At 34.5% G+C, this 15630-nt stretch overlaps 1 protein-coding gene across 1 annotated transcript in view; it reads right to left on the minus strand.

Annotated features, from left to right (window-relative positions):
- The window catches only part of DTWD2 (DTW domain containing 2), a 98231-nt gene that overhangs the window by 63265 nt on the left and 19336 nt on the right, over positions 1–15630 (minus strand). Inside the window, exons 2-4 of the mRNA XM_060146199.1 lie at positions 7499–7589; positions 3405–3499; positions 451–643 (exon numbers count right to left, since the gene is read on the minus strand). Coding sequence (XP_060002182.1) covers positions 451–643; positions 3405–3499; positions 7499–7589 — 379 coding nt within the window. The remainder of the gene's footprint in view (positions 1–450; positions 644–3404; positions 3500–7498; positions 7590–15630) is intronic.

Genomic DNA, 15630 nt, shown 5'->3' on the forward strand with positions numbered 1-15630 from the left:
ATCAACAAATTGAAGGATAAACCATATGATTATAATCATGAATGACAAAAAAAAGTATTTCATAAAAACTCAGTCATGCCTAATAAGAACAAAGTAATTTAGTATTCCAAAAATATTTAAACATAACACTTCTTAACAAAAACATTAATACACATAGAAATAAATAATCCTTACACTGCTCTGATTAAATGTCTGAGAAACTTTTAATACAGCTAAATACCTAAACTATGGTGAAATTTGATGGTAGGAACTGACAAAGAAGGACAAATTTGAAATTTTCTGCTTACATATAAAACATACACACAAGCATATACATACCTCTGTACATACATTCGCATATCAAAACACCATCAAATTCATATATAAATGCATATGTGTGTCCTCTCACAGAAAATATATATATGTATAACCATACATTTGTATTTACTCTATGTTAAAATACTAGTTTACCTGTTTAGGCAGTCGGAACAAGGAATTCTTGTAGAAAATGTCCTTAGCCTGGCTCCATGTACCATCGATGATGATGATTGTGGAAGGATAAACAGGAGAATCTAATATAAATTCTTCCAAATTAGCAGCTTCAGCCCCTGGATATAATATTAATGTATCAGACTTCCGACAAACAGTTGAAAGTTCAGGATCTCTAAAAGTTTAAAATAAAAGTCTTTATTAGCCTGGCGGGGGGGTGGAGTTTTATTATTCTTATTGAACTTCATTCAAAAATACATGTCAAAGCATTTTGTCACTAGAGATATAATAAAGAATGACACAGCCTCTGTCTGCAAGCAACAAAACAAACTTGAGGGGGAAGGAGACAAGTTAAAAGTCAATTAAAGACAATAAATGGTATAATCTTCAAACTATAATAATAAGTAGCATCTACAAAAATATACAGCCAATACCAGCTCTAACAACGTCCTTTTAGATTGGTATCAAGGTAAAGATAGGGGCTTTTGCCACTCATAATACACATTGTACTGAAGGTCCCAGTTACTACAATAAGGCAAGAAAAAGAAATAAAAGGCATAAACATCAGAAAGGAAGAAATATAAATGACCCTATCTGCAGATAATCCTACTTACATTGAAAGTTCTAGGGAATCTACAAAACAATTTCTACAACTAACAAATAAATTTAGAAAGTCATAGTATACAGGGTTAATATACAAAGCCCAACTGTTTTCTTATATACTAGTGGCAAAAAACTGAAAATAAGTATTTTTAAATTCCATTTACAAAGGATACTAAAAGTAATAAGTCTCTTAATCATTCCCGCATGGTTACATCACATACTCTAACAAAAAACTAAATCAATCATTCAGGACTTCCCTGGTGGTGCAGTGGTTAAGAATCCACCTGCCACTGCAGGGGACATGGGTTCGAGCCCTGGTCAGGGAAGATCCCACATGCTGTGGAGAACTAAGCCCGTGCGCCACAACTACTGAGCCTGCGCTCTAGAGCCCGCGAGCCACAACTACTGAGCCCACGTGCCACAACTACTGAAGCCCTCACGCCTAGAGCCTATGCTCCACAACAAGAGAAGCCACTGCAGTGCGAAGCCTGCGCACCTCAACAAAGAGTAGCCCCCACTCACCACAACTAGAGAAAGCCTGCACGCAGCAACAAAGACCCAATGCAGCCAAAAATAAATAAATAAATAAAATAAATTTATAAAAATAAATAAATCATTCAATTACCAGATTAATATTAAATCAATAATCTTAATCAGCTTTAGTTTAAAATCCATACGTGAATAATAATCTACTGAGTAAGCACTATATTTGGTACCATCAAAAATACTGAGCTTAGGGCTTCCCTGGTGGCGCAGTGGTTGAGAGTCCGCCTGCCAATGCAGGAGACACGGGTTCGTGCCCCAGTCGGGCAAGATCCCACATGCCGTGGAGCGGCTAGGCCCGTGAGCCATGGCCACTGAGCCTGCACGTCCGGAGCCTGTGCTCCGCAACGGGAGAGGCCACAGCAGTGAGAGGCCCGAGTACCGCAAAAAAATAAATAAAAATTTAAAAAAATAATAATACTGAGCTTAATATCATAGGCTCAAAATGGGATAGGCTATTTAGAAAAATATCAAGTTTCTCATCCCCACGCACATCTGTGGAAGGGTTACATAGCCAAATGTCAGGGATGACCCAGATAGTTTCCACTTCTACCACCATAGATGCTCACCATTTTTGCAATAAAATAACCAAGATCCAAGCTGGCAGATTATATATCCACATCTATCCAAGAATTATAAAGAAACTATCATTATAAAGAGCCTCTGTGTGAAAGAAGTGTCACAGTGTAAATTATGTGGTTGCTCCCCATGTGAAGGGCTCTGGATGGTGCTTCCACTCCCAACAAAACGGCAGAATCTGCAACAGCAGCACCAAGCCCAGAGCAAAGCTCACCTCTGGGGAACAAGGCAATGCAAACTGTGCAAAAGAAAAATCTATATGAGAAAAGAATGCCTAACCAATAGTTTCAGAGAAAGGAAAAAAATGATTTTATAAAGTTCTAACATGATGTTTTCATAATATAAAGCTAAAATAATAAAGGAAGGAAAAAGTTTGGTCAATTCCTTGGGCTTGGTGCTGCCACTAGTCTTACTTAGCATTTTCATAAGTGAACTGAAAAAGAAATCTAAAAATATATTTAACTGTGTAGATAGGATCAAAGTAATTTGTGAAGGCTCTGAATAGGTAGAAAAGCAACAAATATGCTTCAAAGGTAAGAAACAACTTGTAGAAAAATTTCAATATACATACAGTATATTATATATATTTATAATAATGGGTTCTGTAATACAGTGTAAAATAAGATCCAAGAATATTACAGAACTGTCTGTGAAGATACCAACTAACAAACTGCTGCACATACTGGGCCTCATCAAAAAAAAATATTTTAAACACAACAAGAGAAGGCATTCTATCATTTTTTTAAAATATGGATGTGCCTATAACTGGAACACTAAATATAGTTCTAGTCAATGTACCTTAGGAAAGCCTTCATGGGCTAGAAATGAATATATGTTTATATAAATGTATATCATATATAATTGTAAAAAAAAAGAAAGAAAAACATTAACTAAATCTAATACAAGTACACTAACATCTTGAAATAAAATATCTTAACAAAAATGAAATAAACAGGAAATATACATGCCTTTTAGGCTCAACATATATACCATGGAATTTAGATAATGCTATAATTTGTTTATTCCATTTTGGTCTGTTTTTGTTTATGTTTATGTTTTGCTTATCTTGTATTATTTTGAGAGAGAAGGCAGAAATTAAATTTTTTAACCATTTCCAATGTACCATGTTCTAGGTCTAATAGGTAACTTGAAGGAAACCATTTTTAAAGTAAAAAAAGAATTCATTTAAATTGCCCTTAAAGTTAATTTACCTTTCCTCACTGAAGCGACGACCAATCTTGACTTTACACTTATCTTGGGGGAGACATGCTGCTAGCAGAGGAACTGTCCGCAACACCTTGTTTTCCTGTAATTAAATAATTAATTAAAATGTAGATTCTAATTAGATAAACACGCTTTTAAAACTTTTTGATGAACATCTGATTCACAGCATTATGTATAATTTTCACAAGTCTTTTACTACAGGCCACAGTTTAATAAAAAGAGGTACAGTTTCTCTGACTTATCAGTATTAAATATAATACAAGTGTATATTTTTATTTGGGTGTATTTACATGTTCACTGATCAAAAAAGATAACATTATTTTAAATAATAAAGATTATGAAAAATGTAAATCTGTGTTTAACTAAATTGAATTCATTTATTCTGACAAACTTTTTATTTCACTAGTAATTACATTTTGTAGTATGTCAACTTGAAGATAACTGCCTAGATATTTATGCCCCAAAAGCAAGGAAGTGCTCAAAAAAAAACAAAACAATAGGGCATATCAAAGGGACACAGAAGCCAATCTTAAAGAGCACCCAATGGAACAACTTGAGAAACAAAATAACAGTATTTGGATTATAACCCAAAGTATAAAATAAATACAGAGTCTAGACTGATATAAATAAATGATTGAATAAATAAATGGGAGAGAAGTGACAAATCTTCCTCATAGAAGAATTCCAAGTAATAAACATAAACTCTCCCCTCTCCAGGAGGTGGAGTTTAATCTCTCCCTCCTACTTGAGTGTGGGCTGGATTTATGGCCTTCCTTCCAAGGAATAAAGTATGGAAAAAGAAAAAAATTATAACTTTAGTGTGAAAAAAGCTGGTGACCATTTCTGTAAATTGCATTAACTATCATCATAGATAATGTTCACCATAAATCAGTGGGTTTTTTCCAACGTCCTAACTTCCAACACTAAAAACCACCTTTCTGGTTGCCACAAGAATTCCATTCTTAATCCTTAGTAAAGTCAGGTGCTTAGCTATTCTGCTTTAGCCTCATACTTTTCTTGGTTATTTTGGTCTATAGTGCTCAGTCACTGCCTGGCTCTTCTCCAATGGCCCATCTCGGAATGTCATGCTTGATCAAATAAGTGACAGAGGCTCTCTCTAATCAGTTTACTTACATAGAGCCCAATGTTAGCTCTACCAGTTTATATAATCCTGCATATACATATCCTCACAGTGAATAACTTGTGTCTATAAAAAAGACAATGTTCTAAAGGAATATCAAATATTACTTACTTTCCTTTAGGAATATCAGTTATTTAGTAAATATACAAAATAATAAAGTTATATATGAATTTATAAAAGTAATTAAAAATAAATTTATAATTACATTATTTACGTTTAAACAGAAACCAAAAGTATTGTAGTAACAGTATTCAACAACCACAAACAGACACATAGATATACCCTCAGGGACATTTTTGTGTTTACCTCTTTCACCCCTGGGTCTTGGAAGTATTGATTAAAATAGCATGTAAAAGGTAAATTTACAGATGCTGAGAGTAGTTAAACTGATCTACCTAATATAAAGTTCAAAAAGGAAACAGAAGAGTCAGAATTTGCTGGGATTTTAACTAAAAAGAACATGTAGCAGGCTGGCACTCTGAGGAAGCCTGAAAACAAGTTGGAGCAGCTCCTATGATGAATGGGACTAGCAGGAGATAGGTGAGAGGGAAGTTTCAGGACATTTTCCAGCGTCTCATACTGTTTTCCTCCCTCCTTACCATCACTATTGAGACTTCGACACATAATTAAATCACTTTCCAAACTTTTGTCAAAGTAACACATGTAAAATAGTCAAATTAAATGGTGCCTAAAGATTTGTAATGTTCCCAGATACACTCCCCAATACTACTTCCTAGAGGCAATCACTTTAACTCTTCTATTTCTTCCAGTAGTTATGTCCATATTTCTATAATGTCTTGCTATTTCTTATCAATTTTAGATATTATCTAAAAACTACCATTTATTATAATAGCTAACTTTAACGTATATAATTCTAAGTGCATTTTATATATTATTCATTTACTATGCACCACAAACAAGTAATGAAATATATTTTTTATTATGTCCATTTCACTAATGACAAAACTGAAGCACAGAGAGGTTAATTATCTTGCCCAGGGTTACAGAGTTTACAGAGCTGTTAAGGATTTAAACTCCTGAGCCTTACTCTTAACTACAGCATTCTATAACTACAGCCTCTCGTAATAAATGAAAATTTAGCTTTCTTACAACACTCCTTACCCTTACATCTTCTAATATTTTTAGTTAAATCAATAAACAGTATTTACATCATTAATGCCTACATATACGTAGTTCACAAAATGCCAAGCAATTTAACACAACGTTTCTTTCTTGTAAAGTATTTTTGTTATTCTTGAGATAACTGTTTTGTTTTTATCCTTAAGTAATTTTCTATATGCATATACCTACTCTTTGAAATGCTCCATCATATCACCTCCATTTCATTCACTCCATCAAGTCTTCTTTTCTCAAAGCCCCCTCCTAGAGCCTATCCAAATGGTTTTCAATCATTTTTTAGGGGAAGTCATCAAATTGGCCTATTCTTTTATTGAAAACAGTATGCTGAGATTAAGCACAAGGCAGCCAAGTATGACTGACTTAGATTGAGATTGTAAAGTTCCTTGGAACTTTAAGGAAAAACAATATGTATGTACTTGTACATACATAAAATACATTTATAGCACACACAATTATGGATGAATCATCTAAACTGTGAATTAACTATGAAGGAAGGAAGGAAGGGAAGGAGGGAGAGAAGGAGGAGAAAGTGGGGGGGGGGGTGTAGAGGACAAGAGAGGAATGAAGAAAAAAAGGAACAAATAAGAGATATGAAAACATTAAAACTGCCACAAATCTATGAAAACACCTACATTTTAAAAGCCATCTTATGTCTGGAACCATACAACAATGAAAAGGCCCCATACTATGTATATGGCAAAATGAAAACAGCACTCAACATCAAAAGTCAAGTTTTAGCCACAACTGTTATGGCCAGTAAGCTATCATTTTATGTAAATTTGAGCTGCACCGTGTTGTATGTTTAAACGCAGTAAAATAATGCTAGTGATTAAAGTGTCACAATCCTGACAAAAGCATGTTGTTAACACTGAAAAAGAAAAAAAGGCTGCCCAACAAATGAAATATTTAACAATTTGCAATAAAAGAATAATTGCTTCATCATTTGGAAAAGGAAAGTGACAGATTAATATACTTTATTGTCTTTGTTAAAGTCTTCAAGTGGTATACACCTCAGAAATTTAAGAAAAAATTATTCCTCCTTCAAAAGCCTGGAAGAGTTTTAACTTCAGTTTACAGTAAACCCATTTTTGTACCATGCATCAACTAGTTTGGTATTGATGATAATTTCTGGTTTTCTATGATCTCCTTCGCTCCTCTCTTCATTACTGCAGTTAATCAAGAGTTACTAACATACATACACACTAGGACATGCATAATTCTCACCAACATATGAAATTATTAACTAAAAAGTCTTTCTATACAACACGTACACATATTTTTATATATTTATTTTTATATATACATGTAAAACATACATATTTGTTCTATTCACTTAAAGAAGTAAAAAATTTATTTTACGCATTCATTTTATAACACTAAAATGCTGAGCATTATCTCTGCCTTAACAAGAAAAGACATCAAAGGATACAAGCTATGACCAGAATTTAAAAAGCAATAATTTCTTAGCTCTCTACTCACAAAATCTTTTTTTCCTCTATACAAAATTGTTGGAGTTCTAAACTTCTATATATTCAATATTCATTATACAATTCAGTAATGTACTTTCTATGAAATAAAACCATTTTATGAAATAACACATTTTTTGTCTGTCTATAAAGCATATGATACTATACTATCATAAAATATATAAAAGAAACTATTTTTTTCCCAAAGAGAGCATTTATCATCAATTTATTTTCAAAAATGCTGAAGAGCTGAAAGGGATGAGTATGTTCATCTGTATGCTTCTTCTTGTATCCTAATATTCTATCTGAAATTGTGTATTTTATAACATCTTACCTCTGCTGGATGCTGAATTATGTACAAGTGGGTAGAGATGTGTAGAGGATGCACTGGTAGAAACGGACACAAACACACTTTCTGAGGTCGGCTAAAGGGCAGAAAAAAAATGAAAACCTGTATGTTTAAAATAAAATTATATACCAATAACCTAAAATTTGAACATAATCTCACTTCATTATATAGATTTGCTAAAGCTGCATTCTTTAAAATGATACCAAGAATGAATTTAATCAATCATATTTTCAATATGAGAATTTGAAAAAAGACTCAAGTAAATTTTTTACCATCCACATAGATCAAAGTACCTCAAAAAATCTTGCCTTAATTATCTTCAATGGAAGAATACTCATAAGTCACCACCATGGTCTTTTTATTCATGAAGAAACACTTCTAATAATTTGCATTCCAAATCAAGAACAGATCTCATGTCAAAGAGAAACCTGGCAATTGATCTAAATCATCTGAAGTTGGAGAGAACAAAATGATGATAAAATATTAGAATATAATTACCACCTAGAAGAGAGTTCTAATCAAACTTAGCCATCAGTCAACATGGAGAGCTTACCAATTGTGAGAAGAAACCCAAACGGGCCACCAAAATATTTTTGGCTAGAATTATATCCACAGAACGCCAGTCTATCCATTTGTTTTCCCTTTTGTTATTGTTTACTTTGTTGTTTTTGTTTTAGTTACTTTTTAGTGCTTTACTATTGTTTCAAAAATACTTATTACAAAATTCAGACGGAATAAAAGGGTATACTTCCCATCTCAGTCCTCCAGTCTGGTGCATTCTCTTCCCTAAGGACAACCAGTGCTTAGTTTCTTGTGTGTCCTTCCAAAGGTATTGAAGGAATATACATGGATAGTTTACCATTATATCCTATATTTAATATGTGTGTTTATAATATGAAATTCAACAAACGGCCAGATACAGTATATGATGGAAGTAAATTTTCACAATGGATCACTATTATAGGCAGATGTTACATGCCATTACAATAGTACACAAGTGAATGTTATATTAAAGGGAATTCCCAACAGCATACTTACTACTAGAAAACTGATCACTATCAACTGTTTCCTCAATTTTACTTATGTTGAGTTATAGCCTAAGGTAAGAAATACTTATATTAATAAAACACAGTGCAAGTAAATTGGTTCAATTATATCTACCACCTCATTCTACAAGAAACTGTCAAACCTTTGCTCCTGCTGAAGAAATCATCTAGACAATATCTTACGCAAAGGTAGAAATGTATTGTACAACATGACCCCACTTGCCCTCTCCACCAATGAACCCAGAGTGGATGATTAACCAAAGGAAAATCAATATACTTGTTTTCCAGTGATGTCTGAAATGATTCCGTGTGACTACTCAGTCCTACAATGGGTTCCTTCTCAAGAATGTGAGATTTATAGGAATGGAGAGTCTTTCAGCGGTCCCAAGAAGACCACTTAAACATAAGTAAACACCGGAGCAGTGACTGATGGAACTACGTATACTGACAAACAGATCAAGGGCTGCAATTAGAAAGGATTTCCCATTCAATAGGAGGAGGAAGAGAATGAGATACATTAGAATTCTAAAAGTTTAAGTTTCTGATTTTTTTTAAAGATTTTTTTGATGTAGACCATTTTTTTTAAAGTCTTTATTGAATTTGTTACAACACTGCTTCTGCTTTATGTTCTGGTCCCTTGGCCCCGAGGCACGTGGGATCTTAGCTCCCCAACCAGGGATTGAACCCACAACCCCTGCATTGGAAGGCAAAGTCTCAACCACTGGACTGTCAGGGAAGTCCCTAAGTTTCTGATTTTTTATATGAAACTCTGCATATGACTGCAATGCATGATCAGATGTCAGTAAAATTCTTTTATAAAATGTAATTTAAGATCAGATGAAGCCATTTTTTAAAAATCAGAATTTAACTGGATATCAACTTACATATTTATAAATTATATGATTCTAAGAATATGAAAGAATGCAAAAATGTCATATGTCTTATGCAGGAAGCATCTACATATCAGCAGGGCCAAAGAACTGCAAAATCCAACAAGTAAACAAGCTGAGTGAAAGCTGTAGATTTCTGTGGGTAGCAGAAAACTAGGTAAAATAAACAGTTAAAATAACATCTTTAGTTCATGACATATATAGTAATTATAAAGGTCCTTAGTATGACAGTTAGGATAGTGCAAAGAACTGCTTTAGCTATTGATAGCTCTGGGTTTCATGTCTGACCAAAACCTCTGTTCATGGGGGGAAAAAAAGTTACCTGGGATAGTAATTTCTTTACTGGAAGGACATGTTTGATCTTTAGGAAGATTTAGAATTAAGTAGTAATTTCTTTACTGGAAGGACATGTTTGATCTTTAGGAAGATTTAGAATTAAATAGTTTGGAGAGTTCTGCTTCCAGGATAACAGGGAAAGTTGCTTCAGAGACCCACACTCCAGTGAAACAAGCAAAACTGACAAATACTGTTTTATAAAACCACCATTTAAAGTCTCTGGAGGGACTTCCCTGGTGGACAAGTGGTAAAGAAGCCGCCTTCCAATGCAGGGGACGCGGGTTCAATCCCTGGTCAGGGAACTAAGATCCCACATGCCACGGGGCAACTAAGCCCACATGCCACAACTGCTGCGCTCGTGTGCCTCAACTAGAGGGCCTGTGTGCCACAAACCACAGAGCCCACGCACTCTGGAACCCGCGTGCCACAACTAGAGAAGAGTAAACCCACACGCCACAACTAGAGAGAAGCCCACGCACCACAACGAGAGAAACCCGCACGCCACAACGAAGAGCCCGCACGCCACAAACAAAAGATTCCACATGCCTCAACAAAGTTCCCACGTGCTGCAACTAAGACCCAACACAGCCAAAACTAAATAAAATAAACAAATAAATAATAAATAAATCTTTTTTAAAAAAACTTAAAACAATAAAGTCTCTGGAAATTGTCCTAAGGGCATATTCAAATGAAGAAACATTATTCAAGAAAATCTATGAAAACTTGGTATTGGGATAGTTTGTGGCATTTGAGCCATAACCCATTTACTACCTTGCCCCAGTTTAGGTTGACAGAAACTCCACTCCAGGTAAGTGTGGCCAAGAGAACAGAGCTTCCTCTCAGCTTTCAATCAAGACTTACCATATGTCACAGAGAAAGGTAGACCATCAGCATCTCTCATCCTTCCAACTCCAAACTGAAGAAAATAAATTCCTGGTGAGTGTGGCCAACAGAGCAGTCTCCCTTCCTCCACCCAGCCTCCACTTAAAAAACAGAAGCTGTACCACAGTGCAGTAGGCTGAAAATGCTGGGACCCCAACTGTTCTCACCCCAGTTCACTCGTAAGACAGAAGTTCAACACCAGAAGCAGCAAGTCAGAGGCTACTGACTAGACCTGTGCCCAGAACAGTGACTCAGAGAATCCACGTTGGAGGAGAGGCAGACTATAAGAGAGCTCTGAAGCTCTCCCTAAAGTAACTGACTTTATTTGAAATGGAGTGTGAGAAGTTCAAGCCTAAGGGTGCTCTCAAAAACAATAACTCTTCTTAATTAAGAGCAACAGCTAAATCATAGGCCAGCTAGTTCATCAGAAAGAACCATGGAAAGAGACAGCTAAGAAGAACACACATGCAGTCAGAAAAAAACTCAGAGTGGCCTCAAAAACTACCCCTCTCCAAATTTAACTGGATCAGACTGCTGAGCAATTTATTCTCCAGGGCACTGTATCGAAATGATAAAATGATCAACTGATAATTAGTGGAGCCTACTGGACAGGATGCAATACCAAAAGAAGAAGGCAGCTTAAAAGAAAGATGTTGTAAAGAGATACTCAAAGATAATCTACTAAAATCATTGTAATACTGGTGGTGTTTGCACAACTTTGCTAATATTACAGAAAACCTCTAAATTATACACTTTAGTAGGATAAATGCCATGGTCTGTGAATCGTATCTTAATAAAGCTGGTTTTTTAAAAAATATAAAAATGCAATGAAAAAAGAACGTTCAACCTAATTAGTAAGAAAGAGGCATTTTACCACTATTTGACATCATGTTATGTTAAGGTGGGTTTCCTTCTCTACAATGTAAGCTACCTAAGAGCCAAGGACTTGACCTACTTTCTTCACTTTTATATCCCAGCACCTAGCATAGTAAGCTATCAATAAATACTGTTGAATACATGAGGGAATACCTTTGCATTCCCTCTTACCTTGACCTTGAAATTCCTTTCTCCTCCTACACAATTTCTTATCCTATCCTTTCATTTTCTTACATATCAAATACTGATCTCTCCTTCACTTCCTCTCTAGTACTAAAGCAATTAGTTTGTATTATAAATGAAATTCAGAGTCCCAGATCTTCCTTTGACATTTTTGTTGTTTCGTTTCCTTTTGGCCACAACGTCCAGCTTGCAGGACCTTAGTCCCCCAACCAGGGATCAAACCTGGGCCCTGGCAGTGAAAGCTCCAAGTCCTAACCACTGGACCACTAGGGAATTCCCTCAGATCTTCCTTTGTTATCATTTGTGATCTTTCTGGTAAGCAATACCATATAGGGAGAAAAAATATTTACTGAAGAAAATATTTACTTAAAAAAAAAACAGCTAAGCACTTTATGTACAAACATTGTTAACTGTGATTTAAGCTAAACCTAATTGTTTTGGTTTATGCTTTAACATGCTCATAAAATATCACTACCCATTTATTTTAAAGCATGTCCCCTTTATTAACCCCCTTATTAATTAATTAAGAATTTTGCTTATTTGTTATTAACAGCAATTTTTCTCATACTTTCCTACTCCACAATTGTCTGCATGTACTATGCTGGTGACTAGCTATCCAAATGTTAAACCATCTCTTACCAAACTAGTGAATAAGTGCAGAGAAATTGCTCTCCTCAATTTAAAATCTTTTTCCAAAAGAATAAAATACCTAGGAATAAACTTAACAAAGGAGGTGAAAGATCTGTATATTGAAAACTACAAGACATTAATGAAAGGAAATGCAGAACACACAAATAAATGGAAAGATATTCTGTACTCGTGGATTGGAAGAATTAACATTTTTAAATGTCCATACTACCCAAAGCAATCTACAGATTCAATGCAAACCCTATCAAAATTCCAATGACATTTTTCACAGGAATAGGACCAAAATTCCTTAAATTTGTATGGAACCATTAAACCAAACAGCCAAAGCAATCTTGACAAAGACAAATAAAGCTAGAGGCATCGTGCGCCTTGATTTCAAACTATACTAACAAAGCCCTAGTATTTAAACAGTATTATACTGACATAAAAACAGACATAGATCAACAGGACAGAACACAGAGCCTAGAAATATACCCATGCATGTATGGTCAATTAATTAACAACAAAGGAGCCAAGAATATACAATGGGGAAAGGACAGTCTCTTCTAAATGGTGTTAGGAAGGTTGGACATACAGATGAATGAAAATGGACTACTATCTTATACCATACACAAAAATCAATTCAAAATGGTTTAAAGACTTGAGTGTAAGGCTGGAAACCATAAAACTCCTAGAAGAAAATATAGGCAGTAAGCTCCTTGACTTAGGTCTTGGTAATGATTTTTTTAATCTGACACCAAAAGCAAAAGCAAAAGCAGAAATAAACAAGTGGGACTACATCAAACTAAAAAGCTTCTGCACAGAAACAGAAACTATCAACAAAATGAAACGACAACCGACACACTGGGAGAAAATATTTGAAAATCATATATCTCATAAGGGGATATAAAGAACTCATACAACTCAAGAGTAAAAAAAAAAAACAATCCAATTGAAAAATGGGCATAAAATCTGAACAGACATTTTTCTAAAGAAGATATACAGATGGCCAACGGGTACATGTAAAGATGCTCTACATCATTAATCATCAGGGAAATGCAAACCAAAACCACAATGAGATATCACCTCACATCTGTTAGAATGGCTACTGTCAAGGAGAATAGCAATAAATGCTGGAGAAGGTGTGGAGATAAGGGAACCCTCCTACACTGTTGGTGCAAATATAAATTGGTGCAGCCACTATGGAAAACAGTATGGAGATTCCTTAAAAAAATAAAAGTAGAACCACTATATGATCCAGCAATTCCCCTTCTGGATATTTATCTAAAGAAAATGAAAACACTAAATCAAAAAGATATCTGCATTACCATGTTGAGTGCAGAATTATTTATAATAGCCAAGATATGGAAACAAAGTGTCCATCAGTAGGTGAATGGATAAAGAAATTGTGATATATATACAATGGAATATTATTCAGCCATAAAAAAAGAATGAAATCTTGCCATTTGTGACAACATGGATGGACCTCCAGGGCATTATGCTAAGTGAAATAAGTCAGACAGAGAAAGATTAATACCATATGATCTCTCTTTATATATGGAATCTTTAAAAAAAAACGTAACAAAACAAAAAAACCTAAGCTCATAGATACAGAGAAAAGATTGGTGGCTGCCAGAGGCAGGGGATGGAGGGGGGAGAAATGGATGAACTGTTTTTGTATTTTTTAGTTTAAAAAAATTGAACAAAAAAGTAAGTAAAATTTTTAAATAAAAATAAAATATTTTTCCAAAGGAAAAAAAAATCTCCCTACATTCAAACTTAATCCTTGAAGGCTTAAATATTTCAAGTCAATAATGGATTAAATAATTTATAAATCCAACAAAATTTTATTCAAACATTTACTGTACATCTTAACTATGTACCAGACATTAAGCACTTGGGACAATAAAAGAGAGAAAGATTACTGCCCTTATTGAATGTGTATGTTTTCACTGTGCCAGAAAAAAATTTTTTAAAAGTTCCTTGCTTCCTATGAACTATTATGGATGATAGGAAAAAAACAGATCAGATAACTACACATCGAACCTTATTATTTATCATTATTTATAAATAATGAACATTCATCTTAAAATAAAAATCAAACTACTTTTACAATTTATATAGATCTAAGGAAGAAAATTTAATATCTGAATAAATATCAACAGGTAAATTGGGTATAGGTTTAGGGAATAACTATTAAGATATGTCACTGACAATATCATTGTCTTGCTATGTGATCCTGACTGTGTCAGAGGTTTTCAATTTCCTTCTTCATAGAACTAGTAATAAGATACCAAGAAAGTTCTGGTGAATAACTACTGAATCACAGGCAAATGTAATAAAAATGTAATTTTTCAACTAGCTTATAACAGAATGACCAAAGTAAGAGCTGAGATTTTTTTCCCTCTTCAACACTTACAACACATTGAAAATGTATTGTAAATACTGTTCTCTATCACTGGGGTTTATCTTCTTTAAAATCTATACAACCAATTAATGTTCATTATATTCTTAACATATAAATGGAATTTTCAAATAATTTCCCTGAACAAATTTTATGAAATAAGCTTTTTCTTCTTTTCTCAATAAGGTTGTAGAAATAAATACGTAGGCTTCCTGTCAGACTAGGACTGACTGGCTTCTGAAGTGAATGCTGTAAAACAGGGGTAATCTGTCACTCTGGGTATGCTATCTTTGACAGCCTGTAGGGAAATAAAATTATATCTGACATATGACTAGAGATGCTAAAACCTACAAAAACATCTTCCAAAAGTTTAATTAATATTTGAAAGTTTAATTAATTTCTAACATAATATTCACTGAAAGCTATTTTTCTCATAGTACTAATAAGGCATACTTTAAAGATTAGTGAATACGGGACTTCCCTGGTGGCGCAGTAGATAAGAATCCGCCTGCCAATGCAGGAGACACGGGTTTGATCCCTGGTCGGGGAAGATCCCACATGCCGCGGAGCAACTAAGCCCATGCGCCACAACTACTGACCCTGTGCTCTAGAGCCCACATGCCACAACTACTGAGCCCATGTGCTGCAACTGCTGAAGCCCACGCGTCTAGAGCCCGTGCTCCACAATAAGAGAAGCCACTGCAAAGATAAACCCACACAATGCAACAAAGAGTAGACACCACTTTCCACAACTAGAGAAAGCCCGCACGCAGCAACAAAGACCCAACATAGCCAAAGTAAATAAAATTAAATCTTAAAAAAAAAAAGATCAGTGAATAGATTTACAAGAATCACTATCTTTAAAAGAATTTC

The sequence above is a fragment of the Lagenorhynchus albirostris genome, chromosome 3 (assembly GCF_949774975.1).
Source record: "Lagenorhynchus albirostris chromosome 3, mLagAlb1.1, whole genome shotgun sequence".
Classification (NCBI taxonomy): Eukaryota; Metazoa; Chordata; class Mammalia; order Artiodactyla; family Delphinidae; genus Lagenorhynchus; species Lagenorhynchus albirostris.